The following is a 25,223-nucleotide window of genomic DNA, read 5'->3' as shown; positions in this document are numbered from 1 at the left end:
AAAAAGGTGGGGGCTACACTAACAGAAAAAAACAGAGCTGGGCATTTTACTAAAAATTTGCGGTCCGTCATTTTGTCCGGCCGGACCAAATAGTAAACGCCTATCAGTCGGTCCATCTAGCATTTTAAACGCACTTAACCACCCACTAATCCCCCCAAAAAACATGTCATAGTTGAACAGATTGTGCACTGTTGCGGAGAACTAGCACTGTATGGGAATTTTGGGGAGTTCACTGGAGCATCTCAGTAGTACAAAACAGTCTGCATTTATATTTTTCCGCGTCATTCATTGACATCAGGCAGGGAAAAAAAAGAAAATGATGGAAATGATGGCTTATCTCTTCGATATAGTGGGAAGTAGCAAGGGATCGGTCGGATTGTCATCTGTACCACCATATGGCCCCTAACGAAATGTTTACTACATATGAAGGTAAAAAGCTTCACCTTGCTGGCGTTAAACGTGGACGTCCGCCCAAGTTGACCCATCATTCACATGTACCCCTCTGAATTTGGGGCTTCAGGAAACGAAAAAACTGTTTTGACTTTGTATCTATCATACTCTTGCAGTCCATTCAGCTCTTATCGTCGCTATCGTGTGAAAAACACTCATGTCCATTTTTTTCAATTTTATTATTTTTACGTGAATGGTGTTTACAGACATCGCGTTAATGTGAAAATTAAATTTTTTTCCAAATTTGGGCATAAGTGTTTTTCACAGGACAGCCACGTTATGTTAGTTTACCATATAATATTGTATTGCTTTATTGGACCACTTTTAAGGGTTCTTATGGAGCATTTAATAGTTTTAATTAACTTATGAAACAATGGTTTACAAACGTTTTTGAGTCAAGGCACATTTATTTCATTAAAAAAATCCCGCGGCACACCAGCAGCTGAAATTGTGAAAAAAAAGCTTAGTTTAACAAGATGTTATATATAAGCATTTTTAACATTGAAGTGTGACGTAATATTATAACGCCTTGAATAGGAATCAAATAAACACAAAGAACAAAGTATTTTATAACGTTTCATATTGATAATGTGAAACATGGGCCTGTTTGGATAAACATGCGTCACTAATTCGCTTGTCTCTAAACAAAGACAATTGGCTACCTGCTGCTGCCACCTGCTGGTATGGAAGAGTACTATAATGTAGTAAAGACATGATTACGCTGCCAGGCGCTAGACCGCACAGGCACACAAATTAGATCATTTCCCACGGCACACCTGACAATATTTCGCGGCAGTTTGAAAAACACTGTTATGAAATATCACAACAGTATCATTGTAAGATGTAAGTGAAGGACAACTATGAAGAGCTCTGCAAAACACATTAAATCAATTTTGATTGTTGTAAGAAAAACGACATTTACCCAAACCTGAAAATTTCACAATTTTATTCTAGTTCATTAGCTCAGTCTGAACATGTTCAACAAAAGTTAATAGTAGGATTAAAAAAAAGAATGCTGTATTTTGTCACCAATACTTGACCAATGATTCTTATAACATGTAGGCCTATATACTGTGTAGAAATTTGTTTGAGTATCTGAAAATCAATCTATAAAGAAGAATGTCTGCATCTATTCAATTAGATGCAAAATGTCAGTTTAAACATGAAAAATAAATATTCTTTGCTCTTTTATTTAAATTTTGTTTTGAAAAAAAAAAAAAAAAAAAAAAGGAACCATCCAAAACTGAAATTAAGGATTTTATTAGTAGACATTCTCCTGTCCAAGAGTCTATCAAGCTGTTCGCAGTAGCCTATGCCTATTATACAGTCCCCCACCAAAAAATAAAACATCTGGTGGTACGGTCTCACCAAAGAAAATGCTTTAAATACTATAAAAATAAATCAATTGCACAAAATAATGTGTCATTCATTTTGCATGTGATTACCTCTGTGTAACACTTGTACACAAACAACAACAACCACATTGATAGTCCAAGAGGAGGAGGCTAAAATTCAACAGAAGACTTGTTGGAGAAATAACAAAAACAAACACACAGGATTTGACCTCGATGGCCCGTTTGTTGGAATTGTTAATAGATGACAGCGTTGTACCGTTTTGTGTTTCATACAAATCTTGTGCATCCCAACACTGCGCCCCACTTTAGTGTTTTGTCTACACATCACATAGATAGGTCTTTGCAAAAAAAAAAAAAAAGTTGGCAGATGTAACAGGCACAGAGACAACATGTACAAATAAGTCTAATGGGTGTATGTGGTTAAGTGCTTTAAAAAAAACATACAGAAGGTTATTGGGGAAGGGGGGGGAATGGAGTTTGGCCACGATTCAACAGAATTCATACGTTTGTTTTTTACAATCTGTAATCCTGAAACAAAAACAATCGCAGTCCATATATTTTCTTGGTTGAGATATTTGGAATTTCTGCACTATTACAACCACAGTCAGCACAATAGCTGAGGTATTTTTTGTTTAATTTTTGCAACAATCAAGACAAGTAAAATAAAAACTCAGTGTGCTGGTGGTCTGCTGCAAAACTGATCTAAATGTAAAGAATATTAAACATGGAATGTTATATTACCCTCACCTGACTGAGGTGTTTCTCTTAGTCGTGTTACGATGACAGTCATACGTGTCTTTACATACCAATACAGTCACAATTTTTTGACACTGGATTGGAATCAATCTGGGATTTTGCAAATCTTCAGCATTTTAAACATTCAGTCAGGTGTGTTTTCTTGACAGCATGGTAGGAAAGGACATATTTTACCAATCAATCTGGGATTTTGCAAATCTTCAGCATCTTAAACATTCAGTCAGGTGTATTTTCTTGACAGCATGGTAGGAAAGGACATATTTTACCAACACTTTAAATTCATCATTCTGTTGCTCAAACCCATTTATACAGAATGTTGCATTAATGACTAATACTACACACATTCCATCACGGGCCATTCAAATAGTGACATATGGAAGAAACAATAAGCGATGGCAAAACATTTACAGGTCACACAAATAAAGTTGACGTCAAGCCCTTGATGGGGAAGAAAGAAGCGAGCAAGTCAAGATGAAGCAACTGTTCAAGAGAGGCCTCTGTGTAAGTCTTTCCTATCTGCGCTGGATGTGTGCAATGGTGAAGGGGTTACATTTTTAAGTGCGTCCCTCCAAGTTATGACAAGGTGTGTGGAAGAGCTGGAAGGGGAACAGGGTGAAGGCAAGCAGTCTCATCAGTAGATGTCAGGCAGGTCTTGGTAGTTCCTACTGAAGTAACCACCAGAGTAGTTCCAGTCCTGGGAGCCAGTGCTTGGGTTGGTGCCCATTTGGAACCACCTTTAAAATAAAATAAAACAATGCTAGAACAGAATTTGACTTCAAGGGAAGCGCTGCAGAGCTGGAGAAAAAGAATACTTTCATTCCCCCAGCTCGCGAGTGGTGTGCATGAATGGTCAACAAGTAACATGCTGCTTCTGCGCCAAAAAACAAAGCTTTTGGTATTGTCTGGCATTGCGATTTCGATCAAAAAATGAGACATCGGCCAACCCTAGTCAGCACTTTCAAATATGGGCACACTGGCGTTACATGTTTTTTTGTAGAAAATTCCACAAAGATGGTGGCCACATGTCATGTTGCTAGCTAGAGTGAGTTAGTGTGAGGCAGAGATGGGAAAAGTATTGACATTCTGTACTTGAGTACAAGTAGAATTACTTTCAATTAATTACTCAAGTAAAAGTAAAAAAGTACAGGCTCTGAAATGTACTTGTGAGTAAAAGTGAAAAGTACGTTTACCAGATGTTTCCTCTTCATGTCATATAATTTGAAGGCTATTAAATTTAAAAGGTCGTCACTTAACACCCCTTAAATGTCTGGACTGTTTTTTTAGTTCTCAAACTTCAAAATTTCAAGGTTTCCTGAGATCAAACAAATGGAACAAAATGGTGTACCACGCTAATACAGCATGTCATGCTAAACTAACGTCATTAACCAGGGCCAAGTTAATGAAAGGATAATCATTTAGCTTTACTACGACATGTTTTCTCAGATCGGACGGGGAATTCTTGTAGGCGGCAAGCTTGTGGACTTTAGGTTTACACACAAGGCACTATACATTTGCCAAGAATTGTTTGACGACGCACTCCACGCCGTCGATCATTTTACTTTTCACCTTCCAATTAAATTATCTGTAGTGGGTTGCATAGCGTCTTCTCGGGTGATGTTATAGCTTGAGATAGAGCCAATCACAGCTGGGATGTCCAGGACCGGGTGTAACCCTCCATATGATTGGCGGAGCCAACGAACATTGGTCTAATCTATTTTCTAATCATCATGCGTCATGTAGAACAAAAGTAACGACCCTGTTTTGAAAATGTATCGAGTAAAAAGTACAGATACTGGTGTTAAAATGTAACGGAAAAAAGTAAATAAATACTCAGTCAATTACAAAGTACTGGGAAAAACCTACTCAAGTAGAGTAGCAAAGTATTTGTGCTTCGTTACTTCCCATCTCCGGTGTGAGAGAAAAAGTGAGAGAAAGACTGAGTGTTAGAGAAAGAGCGACTGAGTGAAAGCGAAATCCAGTGAGAGCTCTTCCGAACCTTGTCGACCACTCCTCCTCGTGCTTGGCTCTCTGCTTTCTGGCTGCTCGCTGTTTCTCTTCCAGCCTCTCCTTCTCCTGGCTTGCTTCCTCTGCAAAACCACAGCAGGCACAATGGACGCCGTTTGGGTCTTTCACATGAGGCAGTTACAGAGACAAACAGCAGATGGCGACAGCGGTTCATTATCTAAACCAGAGCGTGTCTGCGAGCGTGGCAGGAGAGCTGGAGCCTATCCCAGCTGATTTATGGCAGGGGCAGTGACCACCCCCGACTGGTGTAAGAATAATGTGTAAATAATGCTAAGTGGTCACCAGTGATCTGCAAGTGGCATATGGACGTCTTGAATTAAGATAGCATGAATGTTTTTAAAACGCGGGAGGGAGCCACGTTAAGCACAGGGAGAACATGCAAACTCCACACAGGAAGGCTGGAGCAGGGTTTCCAACCCAGACGTATTTATTTTACAGGGCGCCCCAAAGCACTGGTGGTAGACACTGCCATTACCCATTTTGCCATTCTCCATGGCTCTGATGTCAGGTCTGAAGCGACAGTCCGTCGGGGCCAGAATGGCCTCGAAGCCTGGCTCCAGCTCATTGAGAGACATTGCAAAGTTGGTGAAGTTGTACATCTGAACACAGACAAGAATCTGTTCAGAGTTTGTGCACATTGCTGCCTTTGTACAATGTGTGAGGAGATGGTTTTTTTTCTTTTTTTTTTTTTCCTATACCTGAGCAGAGTGAGCTGGTCTAGGATCTATCCTCCACAGCAGAGTACTTCCTGGTATGACCGATACCGTCTCTTGGACCTCTGGCATGTCATCGGCATCATCGTTCTCCGATCCTACTGGCTCCTCCTGGGGGAGGGGGATTAAAATGGATTGAGAACTCACATGACACGTTCTACCAAGAATGTGCTAATGAGGAAGGCTGCGTCAACACAACACAAGAGACTTGCGGGATTCTGACTGGATTAATCCATTTACATGTTTGTGCTTCTTGTTGTCTCCTTTCTTCTCAGCCTTCTTGTGAGCCTCGTAAGACTGAGGATCAATACTCCACATGCACTCAGTCCACTTCCCATAGATGACACACAGCTTCTTCTTACTGCCCAATGACAAATACGGCACGAGAGAAGGATTCGATTACAAAGGCAGATTAGTCGGAAAACTTGATACAATACATGAGAAATCATATCACGGCTGACAAAGACAATTATGAAGGCTAACCTCTTATCCTGGATGTATCCCTCCACTTTGTGCAGCTCTTTGCCAAACATCCCACAAGGCTTGAAATTCAACACACACTTGTCTCCAGTGCTGTGTAGACAAGAGTGTAAGCACTTAACATCTCTTCCTAAACTATGACGAACTGTATGCGACCTAAGTATTACACACACAGAAATCAAACCTAGTACGTCACCAATAATAAAAAAAAACATGCAGGCTGTGAATATGAAATTGTTTGCGAGTTTTTCAGGGATAACAAAAGCCTCCTAACGCAATCCAGGGATTACAAATGTTCGATTAGAAGCACTTGCATTGACTGAGATTGTTTTGAGAAGCATTTTGGATGAGACGTTTGCACGTCGTTTTTCCAGTTCTGTATCGTATTGAGGGAGGGGTAACAGCGACAACCACGCTGCACTGAGCGCATCAGCAGTCATACCAACGAGGACGAAGGAGCAGGACGACTACATCGAGTGCGTTAAAGGTGAGAAGACTTTACCTGTGGTTGAGTATTTCTACTAAGCCATACTGCTCGATCCAAAGTTTGCCCAAGATGATGTTGTGCACACAACAGTGAGGGTTACTCCATGTGTATGCCTCATTGTGCCTTGGATAGAAGAGAAGGAAAAGACATGATGAGAAGATACAACAGACAACCGTGAATCAGGAATCACCTTTGCATTCGAATGGCAAAAGTAACCATCGCATTTGTTTGACTTACTTAAGTAGCTCGAGAGTGATGGTCCCTTTGGGCTCTGCCTCAACACTCTTCCCCCAGAATTTGAGTTTGGGGTATATGGAGCCATGGAATACAAAGTCTCCTGCCAGGCTCTCAGCATGGAAGGCACTCACCGGTGGATGATGGGAGACCTGCTCTGCAATCAGCCGGAAGCCCTGATCCTCTCTGTCTCCACGCGCAGGAGCGTCAAGGGTGAACGCATTCATGTTCAAAAGACATACAGTATGTGGAGATGTACGAGTGTGTACCTGATGAGTTCATAAGTCTCCCCGAGTAGAGGGTTGAAGGGTTTTCCAGTTCGCTCCCACTGAGACGCAACTGCTGACACAGCAAAGGCAGCGACGGCCTGAAGGAACAATTACGGACAGCATGAGTGTGTTTTATTTTTCATGTTCACGTCACTCACGTAAATGCTTTTTCAAAGGCATTTCTCTCACAGCTTTCAGTATTTTGCCAAGCTAAGGGCTCTGCAAACCGTGGCTCTTTCATCCCGCGGATGTGACTTTGGAAAACAGATGAGTGTTTAGGTTAAAAGTTACTTTGTTTTTCAAATGATGTTTCAATTTTAAGATCATGGTGCTCTCGTAACATTAAAATACAACTTTTTAATTTGCATCACAATTGCCAATGTGAGACTCCTGGCACCAAGTTTTATTGAGCCGCTTGAGAGCCGGTGGGTAAACACCCAAGGGAAGAAAAGTTTCTGAAGGAAATAGAAAGTTAAATATTACATGCTATACACATTTGTTAAAAACAAACATCACTCAAACCTCACAGATGACAGTTTACAATGTTGTGTAAATGTGAAGGTGACGACTACAGCCCTGATGTAACGAGGTTCACGTGCAAAAATCACTTTAAGCAGGTAAGAAATATTCGTACCTGGCTACTTTTTTGCAAATATATATCTGACTTTGTTCAGTGAAACTGTCTTTTTTAATTCATGTTGACAGCTGACTGCACACCCCACCCACAACAAAACGATTTGTGTTCTCCGTAGCAGTTAATTGATTTCATAAATTCAACACACTATAGGTTTTAAACACACAGGCAAAATAAATAAATAAATATTTCAAATTTATGCAGTCTTATCCTCACTTTCAATGTCAAAGGGGTTTTGTGGCGCTCAGTGTTTTGGTTTTGTTGGAGATGGTCCAAATGGCCCTTTAAGTAATTATAGTTGCTGACCACTGGTCTAGCTGATAGCTGACTTTTGTTGTTGTTTTTGTTGTAATTGTAGTTTTCGCTGTGCGTTAACAATGACATGGCATAAGAGTGAATTCCTAATGTTCATGATCTTGGTTTTTGTAAAACAAATTCCCCTTAAAAAGAAAAAAAAAAAAAGGACATTTCTTGACTGGTCCGATTTAGAAGGAAGAAAAATGCCATTGAGAAAACCTGCAAAATAGCGAGGCAAAACTGCAATACATGAAATTATGGCCACAAAGTGGCGAGGGAACAATGTGTGGCGTTTTTTTGTTTTTTCTTACCACAAATTAAAACCCAGTATGTCTGTGACATGCTGTAGTATAAACAATCAACAACAGCAAAAACATGGGTCAAGAATTACAGCACACTTGTCACCCATTTAAAAAGTCCTGTTAAAAGCAACCGGGCCGTACCGTCTCATGCAGATGAGAAAAGGGGTTGTAATGTGTTATTGTTGACGCAGTCAATTCACTGTCTAAGGCAGTCTCAGTGTCTGACCTGCATGCGCTCGATGGAGTCAGACAGCGAGCAAGCTCTGTTGATGAGGTAAGTGTGTTCCATGTATTCTGTGATTCTCTGCAGGAAGCTGAGGGGCTCGTTGAAGACAACAGGCATTGTGATCTTGGAGAGTTCCTGAAAAAGTAGAAGACATGAAGTTTGTAAACCACTCGGTTTATTGCTACAACTACCAGTGTTGCATTGTCAAATAGAAAGCACAATCATGTCAATGATGAAATCATCATCATATCATTTCCCAAGGTTTACAATATGGGTAAATACGTTGCTTTGCTGTTGCTATAGGTTTTAGCAACTCACATTTAGAATACTTCTTCCCCCTCTTCTTCACATTGACAGATGACAAGGGCTTATTTGCTACCTACAAGCTGTGAGTGCAAAAGCATGTGTGAAGTCAATTGCCTCTAACTGGGTTGAACGTCAGAAAGTTCATTCTTGTGCAGTCAGGATTTTAAAAATAAATCTGCGCATGTAATTTGCTGTTTGTTTATTTCATTATCAATAGGGAATACTGTGTATATTATTTACAGTTTTAGTTTAGTTCATTTAATTTGTCCAATAAATGATTTTATACACAACCCCACACGTGAAGCCTTGCCATTAGCAGGGGCTAGGGACCAAGACTCGCCACAAATGCTTATAACTGGTGACCAATGCTAGCTCTAACTTTGCCAAAATGGCGACTTAGAAGGAGGAGGGTATTTGGGCAGCACCTTAGGGCATTACAGAAAGAGCACAAAGATACATAGACACGAGAGGCTGAGTTCGCAAATAGTGATTTGCAAATTGGGGAGGGTTTATAATGTGCTGTGTGGTTTAGCGGTGGGACTTTGGGGGGTGGGCTGGATTAGTCAACAGGTTTAGGGGGCAGGGAGTCGGTCGGGGCAGGTGTGCACAAGTTTTATATACAAAAAAAAAAGGGGGGGGGGAACCAGCAACAACAAAACTTTGGCAATGACTAGCATATACAGTAGAAAAAGTAAATGAGTAAGATAGGATAAATTTGCATCCTTACCATTCCGATGCATTTCTTTAGGATACTCCAGACACTAATAGTGTTTCTGGAAAACATTGGTGCAGGTAATGACGTCCTGGAGTGAAAAAAAAAAAAGAAATGGAAAGACCATAGGTGAGTGGAGAGAAAACAGAATAAAAAGGAGGCAGATCATCTATAGAATGTTACAGCTAATCTAAGTATCATATAGTAGCTCACAATTTAAATTAGGGATAAACACACCAAGTTGAAGGGTTTTCAAGTGTTGGGCCTCTGACGCAGGCTTTTACACTGAATCAGCTGGGACATACCACAGCTTCCGTGAACAGCATTGTTGGAATATATTGTATTGCCCTATCGGAAATAGTGAAAACTGTGAGCAATTGAAAGCCCCCTACCCAAAATGCGTGTCCCATATATGCTCACTGATTGCCCAACGGCTGGATCAGGGTTCCCACTCCTTTCTTGAAATTAGTTTCCAGCACTTCCCGGGACTTTTCCAGGTAGTTACCACAAAATACACTAATGAAGTCCACCCCCAAGCTTTGGAGGAGTGTTATTTTCTACAGCTGTACCCATTTTGTACATTCAACCAGATACTGAGCGAAACGTGGACAAGACTAGTAGACTACCGTATTTTTTGGACCATAAGCCACATTTTAAGACTTTTAATTTTCTCCAAAATCTACAGTGCACCTTGTAATACAGCACACCTTGTGAATAGACATCAGCTTTTCAGCTGTCGTCTTTATTTCAAAATCCTTTCTATTATGTTCGCGTTCTCATTCTGAGCCGCATCTAACTGCTAGCAGGTGTCTGTTTTCATCATACTGGAATTACTTCCTGCTTCTGTGTCTAAGGATTATGGGAGATGTAGTCCTACTAGCCTAATGCTGCGGTCACACCAAACAAGCTAGGCACTTCCAGCTGTGCGAGGTAAACGACACAGCCAGCTTCCAATAGCTGCTGGGACCAAGCAAAAAAGGTTGGATAATAGTGAGTCTATTGATTTATTCACAGCTGTTGAACTGTCAACCAAGATAGCAATTAGCATTAACCAAAGTTATAACACAACCATATAAAAAGATAATCAGCAAGGTCTGCCGAAGCTGGATGACGATCCTGATCATTTGAATCAGATGTGTATTGTAGCAGGGAGAGAGATGGAAAACTGGCAGCACACCGGCCCTGGAGGAACAGGATTGTAGACTCCCGCTTTAAGCAATACACGTTGTGCAACTACCTTTCACCCCAAACTGTTGCTATCGTTGCAAGGGACAAGGGCTGCAGCCAAGTCCACCTTTATCAAGTCCAGGTGAAGTTCGAGTCACAAAGGTCCGAGTCCAAGTTCAAGTCCAGATGAGATCAAGAGTAAACTTTAACACAGAAAAATACTATTTTCGCGACCACCAAATTAGAGGAAATTCATTTTGCTCAAAACTCTGCTTATACGGCGTGGTGCCCTTTGGTTTATTAACCGTGTGTGCATATAAACTAAAACAATTTCAAAAACAATGTTACTTCATTAATGGTGGTTGACCTTAGGGGAGAGACGAGGAGGAGATTGGGCGCTGGGGAGCAGCAAACTGAACTGAACTCAAAGCTATTGAATGAACGAACATGCTCGTGTCGCTGCAGCAGAGTTTGCGGTCCCCGATTCCCACCTAGATATTGTGAATATATAATAAACAAGTACCAGTAATGCAATCTCTTATGGCATAATAAGGACAACATTAATTATTGTCAGGAATAAAAACACAGGATGTACACGGTCCAGTCCATAAAAATATTTTGCCAGTCCAAAGGCCAAGTCCGAGTCAAGTCTGAGACAAAAAAAAAGTGTCAACTTATCCTACCATAAAAAAAAGAATGGTTAACGGTTCTGATTTCTTTAAAAAAAAAAAAAAGCACCTGAAGTGCATGTTTCCATGCACGTTGCCCTGAAAGATGCTCCTAAAAATAATCCCCCAATCGAAGCTTGTCTCTGACGTCCAAGTGCATCACTTTCACATACTGCCCTGAGACCAATTCCGACACAGACAGGGTTTTGGTGGCATCTTGAGAGTTATAGGAAGTGCACAACAAGTGGATAGGTTCAAAAACAACAACAAAATGTGTACAGGCGTTGGATTAGTGTATTCCTGCAAATGTATCTGATTGAGCACTCTCAAGTCTGAAGAACGCATCAGTACATATTTTGTAGATAAGCAGAACATGTTGTCCAACTAGTCTGCTATCAGAAAAAGGAAGATTATTTGTCTGTTAGGCGGGAAACAACATGAAACTGTGTACCATAACTTTTACCTGCTACTGTATCTTGGTATCACTGGACTGAGACAGACTAGAAACACAAAATATGAAACAACAGGCATCTCCATCTATCCATCTATTCTGCATTATCCAGTGAAAGTGAATGAACTATTACTTTCTTAAAAACTGTTCTTATGGTGACATCTTAATGTATATATTTGGCAACTCTAATCATGCCCAAAAGAAAAAGTAAAGCTTGTTTCAGAGTGTGAATCATTTCTGGTGGAATGTAAACAAGCAGTGTGTGAAAGGTGTTTCAGGAATGCAGCATCACCTGTGTTTCTTGACACCGTTCTCCTGTGGCTTTGATCCATTGTTCTTGCTGCTATCAAACACCAGTGCATCTTTGTAACTGGACTCTGACACCCCTTCGTATGACTCGTCCGAATCCAGGCCTATGAAACAGAGCATGTGATGCAGTTTTGCTGTGACGTGTAAATAAAAACATCGAGCACTAACCTGTAACGGCATCGTAGAACTCATCCTCATTGCTCATCTTCTGAAGTCAACACTGACAAATCTGACCGTTGACTGGTCAACCTCTAATACATGTTCCCTCTGATGACAACCTCAAAGTGTTCTTCTGGACAGAAACCTGGACAGGGTTCCCCCACTGGATCGTCACCACAGCAACAGCACAGTATTTGTGCTTGGTGTCCACAAAATGCTTAGGTTGGATGTTACGGAGGAAGAAGAAGGACCCCAGCAAATGCTGTTTGACAAATAGACAAAGCTGGATGTTAGTTGATGCCCTGTTATTGGACACATTGTTTCTCTTTTTGATGATTCAAATTAGAAATACGTGGAGACACAAGAATTTGTTCAAAAGCAACATGACAAAACAAATTGTCTGACTTGACTAATTTCACAGGAGGAAAAAAATAACTAGTGATTCTCAATATTTTTTATATTAACCCCAAATGTTCCAGTGATTTTTAATAGGTAATCTGGTTGGATTTGGGTTGCATTACATCTTTGATTTCACTGTTAGCATCCTCATACATGCTCCATACTGGCTGCCTCTCCTTTTTTAGACACGTGATAGCAATAGTAGCACTTTTTACAACTCAAACAAGGATGATGTGCTTGAATCGTAGTTGTAAAGTGCATCAGTAAGTAAAGGGTGTCATGGCATATGGTTTGTTGTGACACACTTTGGTACACTTCAAATTTTTGCATTAGTACAAACCAAACCAAAATGGACACAGAAACAGTTTACAAATTTGTCAATGGATTTGGACCAGACAGTGAAAGTGAACTACTAGACTCACTTTCTTCGGTTTTCGTGTTCATTAAAATTCACTCTGGTTGCTGCTATTTACATGTTCAAACGTGCAAACAGTGCATATAGTTACTGATGCTTTATGGTAGAACTAAAAACTTGCTTTAATGCTTTAGGTGCAGCACAACACTTTCGGTGTACATTTATTTTCGCAATCATCATCATTTTGATAACGGTGCTATTTTGGTCACTATAGTCAGGATATATTAACTGTTACGTTTCATCTCCAACTGCAACCGTCTAAACTGACAATGGGATTCAATGGTCATCGTGGCTCAATCACAGGTGTTCACAAGTCAAACCACACAATACAATCTAAAGAAAACATTCTGCTCCCTCCCTAATGCTCAAAGGAACAAAACAAAACAGGTGGCATGACATTTTTATTGTGACACAGCCTACACGGTAAATACAAGGAACGTTTACTGATAGTGACTCATCATTTATCACATAACGCAATGGCAGTGGTGGCACTCAAGAATCTGTATTTTTAAGCAATACGACACTTCCTTTTCACTTTAAATGATGAGAGATCTTCATTCAAATACTGTATGTCCAATGAAACTCTCACAGAGAAACTCCTTACACAACCATTCTGACCACAAGTTATGGTGACTGTATGATGACGTCAATACTGTTGTAAAGGTGGGCACAAAAAGTTATCAGAAGGACAAAAAAAAAAAAAAAAAAAAAATTCTTGGCAGTTGACTTCTACCCTAAATGACCATGTCCAAGGGAAAACAACGAGAGCAGTATGTTTCCTCCTTTATGAAATCAATAAACAGTGTGAATGATTGTTTTGTAAAACACTTCCTAGAGTGAAAAATTAAATACCGTTTGACCTCAAAAGAGAACCCTCAAGAGACTGTCTCAACTGTCTCGTCTCCCACTATTGCTGCTGGACATCTGCCGTCTGTGACGCATATGCAAAGTAGTGGCAATCCGGGTCGTGTAGCCAGAAGCACTGTGGTTCGTGTCATGCCTAACTGGAGTTAGCAACAGAGTCAGAAAGTTTGAGGGCATTTCACAAAATATACTTAATGTGATGCAAACCTGTCTTCATGGCAGCATGACGGTGAAAGAAAAGGCAAGCCCATTGTGGCTGATGCTTGGTCCCATTACGGATATAGGGACGGTCGTGTCTGCAAGCAGGCCTAAGCTTGATGTAACATTGTAACCAGAGATGGGCGTTCGGTCTCAGGGATGGAACGCATCGTCATTTTGGGGACGTAGGATGGAGGACAATAAGTTTTTTTAAAAAGTACAGACTCAGCAAGAAAGTGGGTTTTCATCCATCTCTGTGATTCTCCCTAACTGGATCAAGTACCGACTGACTGTTGGATTCTTTTAAAAAGTAACACCACTGTTCTCTTCTGCGATACCACGGAGCTGCCTTTATTAACTGCATATTTTATCAATATATTTATTAAAACTAGAGACACCATTTTTAAAGTGTTACTACAAAGAGCTGCATTATGCATAAGGGCGCACATTAACTGGCCCATGCCGTCCCCTCACTCCCTAGCTCTGTTGCATATTTTGACAACATCTCCTTCCTTCTATTGCTTTTTAGGCCTATGCAGTGTTCAAACGTGAACACAAGTTGAAACAAATTCATAATTTGGGGAACAAATGTGTCTACTTTAGTGCCTGACCTTTCAAAGAGAGCAACTTGTGCTTGCGAAGTTCAGGAACTGAAGTACTGCTGAAGATATGTAGCCTTGCTGAAATGATGGCAAACATATGAGGCAGAATGACCCTGCAAAAAACCTCCAAGCATTGACCAGCATATGAGCTCACAATATATGCTAGTTTTGCTGTGTAATTGTGCTCGTGTAGCTGTAGCTTTGTTTTTGTTGTTTGTTTTTTTAGTGGTGTTGCCATTACATTCAACAGAAACGGTGTTAAAACGTCCTGTGATGAACTTCACATTTTTGTTATGCTCTGATTTTTTTCCCTCCAATTTTGAAAGTGAACTTGGTAGGCAACACTATTCAACGTTTTTTCTCTGGATCTCATTTGCAAAAAAGTGTATGGGTGAGATGCACGAACCGTACCTGGTACCTCACTTGCCGAGTGTAATCTGTTCAATCGCCACGTTCGGACAAGCCCTTAATCATACGAGCAACGCAACAGCGTGCCCATATTTGGAAATGCTGACATAGCAGCTGACCAGGAAGTAAAAAGTGAGGCTTTTCTCACTGGTTTACAAAATGCATCTTTAATTGTTACAAAAGAAAGCCCAGTCTTTGCTCATTTTAAAAAGTTAAAAAGAGGAGACCCCGTAAGAACCCAGTAAATGAACTTTATTTAGCAAGGCTTCCCCCATTGTCTTCATGCTATTACTGGTAAATAAATCCGCCAAAATAGCAGTTAATCGCTTGCCAGACGCTCTTCTATTGGAAACGCATTCTCACGTCATGACGGCGCCGCCGTAAAGTAAATATTGTCAGAGGGAATTTGCCGTCGTGGCAGTCGTCAGGGTACGCGCAGCATTTTTGGGGCGGGGGGTGGGTGCTAACAAATTTTTAAAAATGGCTGGATTAAGCATGGCCGTAAATGGATTTTAGTCCGGCCCACTAATCGGCCCTAATGCATTTAATCCCAGCCTACTCGGTGAAAGGCTTCTTTTAGGCTTCTTTCTACTCCCGCGTCGGCGGCAACTGCCACATTGATTCACATGACCGACGCATTGCGCTGTTGGCGACAGGTCTGCGACACATGCCACGCACACATCAGGAATTGTTGCTGCTCTGATCGGTCCATTATGTCACATGTTGCGATGACATACATTTTCCCACACGGAGAGGAGAGCATGCAGCATGTTGCTGCTGCAAAGCAAACTAGTTTGGCAATAACATTAAATACATAGTCTAGTCATCTCGGTCCCTTAATGGTTGTAGCAGGCACGATATCCATTGTTGTCACTGTCTTTTTGAAGCGACGCCACCCAGACTTGGAATTCAACTGTTTCAAAACAACTTGTGTCCGGGAGTATATTAAGCTGCGCGCAGCACTCAAGGATGACGCTGGCACATCAAGGTGGAGTTCATGCACTTCTTCTGGCGTCTTTCCTACTTCCGGAAATACGCCGTAGCAAACCTGCTGTGTATAGTGGTCTGCTGGTATGCTTTTATTTTGAAGGTCGTGAAGGGGGGGGAAGTGTGTAAAATAAAAAAGTAACTTGTTGACTGCGACTTCTGGCCGTCTGTTGGACCCAAATAATTATACAATATGACAAAACCAACCCCGGGGCTCGCAATGGAAGTAAGCACACGCAGTAGGGTAAGTAGTTAAGTACTAGTGGCGCAAGTGTATTTGAAGCGTTCCCACAGCGGGTTTGAATAGTAAATTAGCCAGCTAATGATCCTTAAAAAGCCTCTGCCGTTAGCATCTCTCTTGCGGCGGCGTCAATCACGAACACTTTTTTTTTTTTTTTTCTTTTGGGGCCAGGGGGGTGATAATTTTTATGAATAAGGGCGGGGGGGTCGCGGCCGGAAGGGTACCCAGGTCAAGGGTCAAGTGCCCAGCTCTGATAAATATCATTATAACAGTCATTCAAATAATCAGCATTATTGTTATCATCATCACCGAACATTCCCCTGACTCTGTGGGCCTCACCTACTCATTTCCTTCTAGTAATACAGAGATTGGTCACTATGGCAACCCCATTGCCAAACTTACCAAGGATAATACAAATTCCAACAAATCTAGTATAGACCAAACTAAGCTTCTCTCTGTGCTGTTAAAAAAGACAGCAACAAGAAGAAACAATCAAGAGGCTAAGAACTAAAATACATACTCGGGCCAATCAATACTGACTAACGACACTACATGCGCGCATCTTTCCTCACATTAAAGCACGCACACACACACGCATACACACTTACAAATGGAGAAACATACCACAAGTCCATTTCCCATGAGCAGCAAAATCACAAGAGTTGTAAGGAGACAATTTAAATGTCAGTAGCCCACAGCTCAAGTGTGCCAGGCAGTGCGACCTCAGGTCTTGAACCCACTATCATAAGATTAAGTTTATGATTTTGGAAGACCCCTACAATCGAGAGTTACTCAAATGGAAAGAGAAATAGACTGGTACCTACAGTTTTGTTCTGAATAATAGCAACAGTAAGTAAGTAAAGCTCTATATAAATTTGATGCATCATTATTATAATAATCCGTTCTACAACTTGCCATACAACAATACCAAAATTTCACTTTGATACTATACCTACCTGCATACACAAAAGTCTTGGGCCACCAGATTTGTTGTTTTAGCAATGTTATGATCCTATATAACTAGAAGGCGAGGTGTTTATCATAGAGCTCCAACAAAGCTAAACTAGTAAGCAAGTAAGGATAGCAGAATATATTGAGAAAAATATCGATATAGCGATAATAGCCTATGCAACATGCATGTTGCAAATTTAATCTTACGCACGTTGCACTGGGAGGATGCCACCATGTTTCCATAGCAACCAGTGGCTGGATTGAGAAACACTGTTGGTCATTATGATCTATTTTAAAAAAAAAAAGGAGAGAAGGCATTACAGCTGCTTCAAAATACTGACGAGTCTGAGAATGAATTGCTCTGTTGACACACAAGTAAGTCCAAGTAAAAGAGTGAATGTGCCCCGGCCAAGAGAAGCCGTGTGTTACGTGAGGTAAAATAGGCTGTTAAATGTGTTAGTCATGACATTGTGGGTAGTGCATGTCAGAAAGTCAAAATAAATAAAATAATGAGCTTTTGTGATGCTCGTTGACATAATTCCCCCATGGAAAAAGAGTGGTGCGTTGCACTCGGGACGGAGTTGTCATGTGTGCCGTACTTCCGATTTATTTCTTGTTTTTCGAAGAGAAGTGCAGTAAATTCTGCAACGCCTCTCTTTTCCTTTAGCTCCAAACCAGCTGACACATGCGAGAGGGCCACGGCACAATATAGGCACTCCAACTGTTTCTGATTCATTTATATGACAGAATTTCCATTAAAAGATACACACAACAGAATTGTAATAAACAAAACACCCTAATTAGGCACTCCAGCAGCATGTAATAATCATTATAGGCGATGACGTCATTGTCAGAGCGCAACTCGTCAAAATGACGGCTCTTGTAGTTCTAATAGTTTGAAAATCCTGTCAGTCCTAGTGTTAAAGGGGAAGTGTGGGACATATTCCAATGTCTTGGAACACCAGTTCACGGGCAACAGAAGTTGGTCGACTCCATGCAAAACAGATGTGAAGCAGTTGTCGAATATTTGATAAGCCACATGGAGCGGTACATCGGTACTCGTAGCCATCCGCGCTCGATATTTCACCATCCGCACGCATTTTTTTTTAGCACAGATGGAGCTGCGCCATCGGCGCCGAGTATCAAACATGTTTGATAATTTCGGCACTGAGGTGCCATCGCCACTAGGTGTGCGTGGCACAGCAGCTATTATCCATGGCACATGTGCTTTTCATACACCGAATATGCCGGCACCGCGTCAGTACATTTTGGAGGCTCTCCAGGAGGTTAAATTAGTTGATCTTTGGCAAGATTACACCTGCCTTTACTATTTCAGGTCCCCAAATTAAAAGGAGAAGCGCAAACACGACAAGGCCATGCATCAACTCTTCTGCTTCGAGATTACTTGAATCTAACTCAGAGGTCGCCGTCTTCAATGGTCACATGATCTGATCCCAAACACGTGATCAACAACTTTAAGCAGCTAGGCCAATGGCGCTTCATTTGGGGAGAACAGCACCATCTGCTCTTGGAAGCTAACCACCCTCAGAGCCGACGGCACCTCATGTGCACACCCATTTTTGTCCATCTCAGGGGCGGCCATGTTGTCAATTACTGTCAACTGAAAATGACATCACAGTTGCTCAGGGATCAGGTAACAACCAATCATGGTTCTAGTGTTACACAGGATACCAGTACCGTACCGTGACTTTTCGGCATCAAAAACAGTTCAATGCCAATTTTTTTTTAAAACACCGGTAATAAAATAAAAAAATAAAAATAAAAAAAACCACACATACACGCTCACCAACTCCGTCTTAAAGGCAAGTGTACATTCACGCAAAAGCGCCTGTCTTCCGACATGTGGGAAACGCCGAAAGTGGCATGCCTCCTGCATGCGTGCAAAAGGAAGATGGCCTCAAGCAGAGAAGCGCTGGCTGCCCCTCCGCTCCTCGTTGAAAAGCCGGTTGGTGCCGGTATCGAGGTACTTTCTGCAGTTATAGTATCGAATTCAAAATTTTGGTATCGCGGAAACACTACATGGCTCAGCTTCACCTGTTATAGTTGTTATCTGAGCCATGAGCAACTGTGCTGTCATTTTCAGGCAACAGGACGGTAGCAAAATGGCCGCCCCCCCCCCGAGATGGCTAAAAACGGGTGGATTTTGCTGCTCAACTCATATTCCACAAATGCAATATTAATATGAATACCATGTTTAGACAAGTGGAGGCACATAGAACATATGGTTGTAAAGAAAATATTGGGGTTGACTTGACTTTTGAAAAAAAATGATAAGCTGCTATTGTTTGAAAAGCTGAATATTCTTTTTAAAAATGTTTTTTTTGGCCCCATTATGTTTTGATTTTGCAGTGTTTCTTATCAATTTGCATGTATGGAAATAAAAGCTAGGGGCTTTTTTTAGCTTCACCCCCTTTTTAAAAACAACAAAATCTTATAAATTTGTGATCGCTCATCAGTGTCAGACAAAAGCACATTTACAATTTAAGAGTTAAAACTCACATGGTAGAGTTGGACTGTTAGGTAAGCTTCAAACAAACCGACATAAAACTCCAAGCACATCCTGTCCCTCCGGAAGGAACCATGCATTGAACAACAAACTAATTTTGCTCAGGATCGAAGAAGGCTGAAACAAAAATAATAATCAGGTTTTGTAGTCCCTTTTTAAGTACTGTTCCAGGAAACAGACTAATTACTTCGAGACGAGCTTTTTACAGTGTATAACTAAATGCTAAAAAGCAGCTCGGGGGTTTAGTCAAAGTTACTTAATGTTGCTTCCTTCGACTCAAGTCATGAGTCTTACTCAGAAGGATATCAATTCATTGAGAAAAGGGTGCTTACACATGCGCACACACTTGTACACTAACAAAACACACAAACTTCAGAACGAGTTGGCGCATACCAACTATACCTGCTCAAAGGTTGAAAGGATGATTTGTAGTACAGTAGTAATAGGATTTGAGAAGAATGGAGAGATATTATTCAATACATTATGCGACTCTCTGATCATTTGTATTCAAATAGTACAATGTAGCTCAGCGACAATTTTATGAAACACGCAGAATGCTCGTGAAAATGTGCTTTTAGTTTTTATAAAATTGTTTCGGAAAGCAAATTTCATTTTTTCAAGGCATTTTTTCCTGGCATTCAAGCCAGGCACCCTTCAATCACATATGCCATTCATAAGTTGACTGGCTGAATAAATTTTATTTCATAATATATGGCAGAGACTTCTGTCACACACATGGCCATTAGGCACTGCAACATTCCTCTCAAATCTGTCGAAATGTGGCCTTGAGGACATGGAGGACATTCGAATCACAATTTGTCAGTCAAAAATAATTCACATTTTGCACTTCAATCCAACACATTAAAAAAGGAAAAGTGCAAATGGCCATTTATGTGGCATAATGCAGGGCTGCCGAATGTCACGGAAATCATTGAATGCCAACTCGGTATGCCCATAACGCTGAATATTCCAGATTTTTTTTTGTTGTTGTTTTAAAACAGAGTTGTCCCGATACGAAGGGCTTTACTTTTCCCTCCATCACGTAAAATACTTCAATTTAGCACCAAGAGGGGAACTTGGGAGGCAGGGAGCGCAGCAGCCAGTGGGTCCCCTCATAACCGTAAATATGCAGTGTTGATGGTCAATACCTCATGCCATTTACATTAGTTCTCGCGGCTACTAGCTGCCTTCTACATCAATGTATGAGCCGCTAATTAAACTATGAGTATGTTAGCCGGCTGGAAACGTCGCTTACTTGGAAAGTTTGCTTACTGTAGGCACTAGGCACTGTGTGACATATGGCTAGGCCTGCAGCGATAGTAGTGATGATTTTTATGCCACTGATGGAGTGATAATATTAGAGCAAAAATAATTGAAGTAGATTCTTTTTAAGAGAAATTAACTTTTAATTCTCAATTTCTCATTAATATAGAACATTGAAATGTAGAATAAAGATATCTTGATGACAAAAATATAAATAAAAGACTCAAGACAAAAAATGCACTTCAACAAATATTAACAACACCTTCAACCACATATCTGAAGTGGCAGAGAAAAATGAGATGTCTTTTACGTCTGTCAGAATGTGCCGTTGTACAAGGCTGTTTGCGAAATCTGTTTTGTTTTCTTGTTTGGCAATTGATACGGCCTTTCAAAAGTCCGAATTTTGGTTAAAAGTTAAAGGATAGACAGAGGAACTAAGTTCACAGCGTTATTAATCATTGCTAGTGTTTTTTCGATATTTTTTAATTAATCTGAAATAGGGATGACGATATTAGATCGTTAAGCGGTTTAACGTGTTCACGATCTCATAAAGCCGAAAGATCGTTTGATCGCCTACATGGCACATTCCAAACAGTTTAGCTCTATAGCGGCGCAAAGCTGACGCGTATACCCGACCAACCGATCACAGCACGCACAGTGCACCGTACGTGACACTCCCCGCCTCCCTGTTTATTTGTATAGCGGGAGGCTACAGCAGAAAGTCACCACGAAGTGTCGATTTGGTTTGGCTTTTCCTCGGAGGAGAAAGCGCAAACCAGTTATTTGCAAAGTTTGCAGGGACTCTGTTCGGACGTCAGCGCCGACAGCCAAAGCAAACGGAGATCAGACATGGTAGCCAGAGGCAGCCGCTAGCTCCAAGCTAACGCAACCCACAGTAACACAGTCATTTAGCAAGCGCACTCCATATGAAAAAACAAGCAAGTAGTGTAAAGAAGTAATTGAGGCAGTGACTTATTACCTTGCTGAAGACATGATTCGCATTAAAACAGTGGAAAACGAGGGCTTTTAAAGACTCTTCAAAATACTAGACCTGCATTACGAGCTGTGTTTTTATGTTTATGTTGTTACCTTACATTCACTGCACATTTTGATAAAAAATTGTCACTGTTCAAATTAAAACCTGTTCAGAAAGCTTAGCTGTCTTAAAATGACATTTTTGTTCTTTAGAGTTTTATATACATTTTAAATATGCTTTATATGTTTAACATGAGGAAAATGGTCAGAAATGTTAAAAAACGATGTAAAAAAAGAATCATGATAAAATCGTGATCTTGATTTTATTTTTTAAAAATTGTGATATGGTATTTTTGCCATATCACCCACCCCTAATCTGAAATATATATTTTTCCAATTCCAGTGGCGTTTACTGACAGGCAAAAAAATGAAATGTTCTTCTATTGCCAAAATGCACAATCAACCGGTGTATCCAACTGTTGCTGTTAATCCAAAAGAATAAGTCATTTCCTGGCATTGTAGCCTATTGCAGCCAATTCTGGAACTAACAGACTTTATTAGCTACTGTACAAATGGGCTTTTTGATTGGACTGAACACTATTTTCTGTCCGTTGGTTTCAGGTTCAGTATATTAAATGTTTAGAATAACAGCAGTGGTATTTGTGTTTATTCTATCTTGCACCATAGAGTACTGTGTTTTAATAGTGAGTTTTGAGATCTGTCCGATAAATGCTCTTACAATTATAATTTAAACATTAATTAACTCATTCATTGCCATTGACGTATTTATTTGTCTTTTCACAGTCCAGCCATTCAATTCCAGGAATTTATTTATATTTTTTTCAGATTTTTTCAAACGTTAGGGTAAAAGGGAGTCTGAAAATGTCTGGCAGTGAATGAGTTAAATTTAAACCTATTACTCATTCACAAATACTCCCATTAAAATTCTTAAACATACAGTATATACATTGCCACTTAATACTGTGAAATATATATCGTAGAGGGATTTCATTTATACCATGATGTAATTTTTTTAGGCCACATCGCCCAGCCCAAACAATAAGGTTCATATCCGGAACTTCTTTTGAATATAATATAAATCATATAAATTATAAATAAGCATTCAAATGTTTGTAAAACTGCATTTGTAAGAATAAATGACTGCCCTAGATGCCACAGACCCTGTATTAACTTACAGACTACATGAAGAAATATGCCATAGTGCAGTACAAAGCAACTCGCGTTGTTGCTTTGTTGTTTAAAAAAAAAAAAAGTTGCTTTGTTGTTTAAAAAAAAAAAAGGATTCGGAGCTAACTACGCCAGTGCCTGCCTATATGACCCTTTCCACACTAGCCAATAATGCTTTGCGGTAGCATTAGCAAATTTCTAGGTACGGTAAAATAGCTTCCCAATGTACCTTGATGGACCTCAGTGCCAATGACCCATAATGACCCACCTAAGAGAGCAAAACAATGTGTTTCCTGAGGGTCAGATGTAGATTTGGATGGAGACATTCACAAGTTGAACAGGCATGGGGGCATTGCTGAGGAAGTTAAATTCCACGGGAGGGAACTTTAACCAACACGGAGCTTTGTGATGATAACAGAGATATTCTCACGGGGATCTGCGCGATTCCCGCAAATCTACATAAATCAATAGTACATTCTGTCCCATTTCCAACTTGGCTGTGGTCCACGGGTTTATCTCAAACTCGACGTTGAACGGATCAAAACGGAAACTTATAGGAGTTGGGATCTGCCGATGTGTGTGTGTGTGTATCATCATTCGATTTATTAACAGCAGGCAACTACCCTCATTCAGTGTTGCCAAAGAAAAAAAAAAAGGGGCACTGTCCCAAATGCTGAGTTGGCTGCTATCATTAGCACGTATTGTACAACAATTGATCTGGCTAACACACATCACTCTGAGCAAACTGCAGTCGTCTACGTTAAATTTAATTCCGGCGAACAACCTGGAGCTTTATTGTTCGTCATAACGATAATGGGACACCCAGATGTCCGATCCAATAGTGACAGGACATCCTACTGACAGCTAGCCTTCATGATAGCGTTGCGGCTAACAGTCAGCAGAGCTACCTAGCACAGAAGCCCTTCCATGTGACAAAATAGCCATTAAAATGCTCAGCCATTACACCCATTATGAAAATAGAAACACAGAAAAGAGACGTCATGAAAACATGTATTACCTGGATAGCGTGGGCACTGTGTATGTTGTGACAAGTCCAGAAAAGGAACTTGCAGTTGAGCTTTTGGGTTTGACACAGAAGCGGAAGTGGCTAGCCGAAGGGACGGGAATGGAAGAATGACTAACATAATTGACAGCCAATCAAGTGTGAGGGTGGGAGTACATTGTCCAATGACAATGCAAGTCGTCGGCAAGAACATAATGAAGGGGTAGGGGAGGCACCGTATATGGAATGTATACAGCACGGGTGTCAAACTCAAAGCCCGGGGGCCAGATCCGACCAACGACATCTTTTTATGTGGCCCGCGAAGGCAAATCATGAGTATTGACTTGATGTGTTTCTTTCAAATTGTCTTCACTGTTAAACAGAATATACGAGATATTGCAAGCATTTGTTACAAATCCCTCCTTTAAAATACAGTGAAAAACCGTTGAACAAACCATTTACTGACTTCTGACTTCAAAAGTAGTTATCCATCAATTTGTACGGTATATGTGATAAGGCGGTCATACATTTGTATGGGTTCACAGTCGTAATGGCCCTCCGAGGGACACCACAACGATGATGTGGCCCGCGACAAAAATGAGTTTGACACCCTTGGACAGTATGCAGGTCAAGGGGTACTGACAAGCTCCAAGACGTTCTGTAGAAGGTGATAAACCTTACTCCAAAAGCTTTTTATCACTAAATAAAAAGTGGAACATGTGCGCTACCCTTTCTCGTTGATATTATTGATACACGCAGTCTTGTACGGAATGTACTTCGTTACTGTACTTGAGTAAAATGTTCATGTACTGTACTTTGTTATTTATTCTTGTGTGAACTTTCATTTTACTTAAATAAATAAATAAATTATGAAAATATTAAAGCAAATATCAGAGACAGTATCATACTTTAAGAATTTACCTAAAGTAATACTCTAATAGGTGACATTAACTTCCACCAGTTATTTTCTGTTAATCTTATTTTACTTTTACTCAAGTATTGATATTATGGAACTTATACAAGACTGCATGTAAGCAAGTATTTGTGGCATTTGTACTTCGCAGAGGCTTACTTCTTATGAACAACTAGGATATTAATTTGTTTTTAACCTATCATTAGCAATAAAAGCCTGACAGGGACTGGACATGAAGCACATGTATATTAAAAACTGGGTATGGCCTACTGAAATGGGATCTTTAATT

General features: G+C 40.5%; 1 protein-coding gene across 1 annotated transcript; it reads right to left on the bottom strand.

Annotated features, from left to right (window-relative positions):
- Positions 1-1,660: 1,660 nt before the first annotated feature.
- Positions 1,661-24,177, bottom strand: LOC147152625 (oxysterol-binding protein-related protein 2-like). The gene is made up of 14 exons (XM_086049606.1): positions 24,037-24,177; positions 12,010-12,262; positions 11,825-11,945; positions 9,262-9,337; positions 8,229-8,363; positions 6,770-6,867; positions 6,504-6,686; positions 6,282-6,389; positions 5,783-5,872; positions 5,540-5,660; positions 5,285-5,410; positions 5,062-5,185; positions 4,558-4,648; positions 1,661-3,295 (listed from the first exon to the last, which is right to left on the bottom strand). The coding sequence occupies exons 2-14, from the start codon at positions 12,044-12,046 to the stop codon at positions 3,193-3,195; spliced, it is 1,413 nt and encodes a 470-aa protein (XP_085905732.1). The 5' UTR covers positions 12,047-12,262; positions 24,037-24,177; the 3' UTR covers positions 1,661-3,192.
- Positions 24,178-25,223: the final 1,046 nt, after the last annotated feature.

This window comes from Filicampus tigris, chromosome 1 (assembly GCF_054856515.1).
Source record: "Filicampus tigris isolate MCC_2025a chromosome 1, RoL_Ftig_1.0, whole genome shotgun sequence".
Classification (NCBI taxonomy): domain Eukaryota; kingdom Metazoa; phylum Chordata; class Actinopteri; order Syngnathiformes; family Syngnathidae; genus Filicampus; species Filicampus tigris.
Note: the sequence above shows the minus strand (reverse complement) of the source record. Positions and strands in the feature narration are given on the sequence as shown.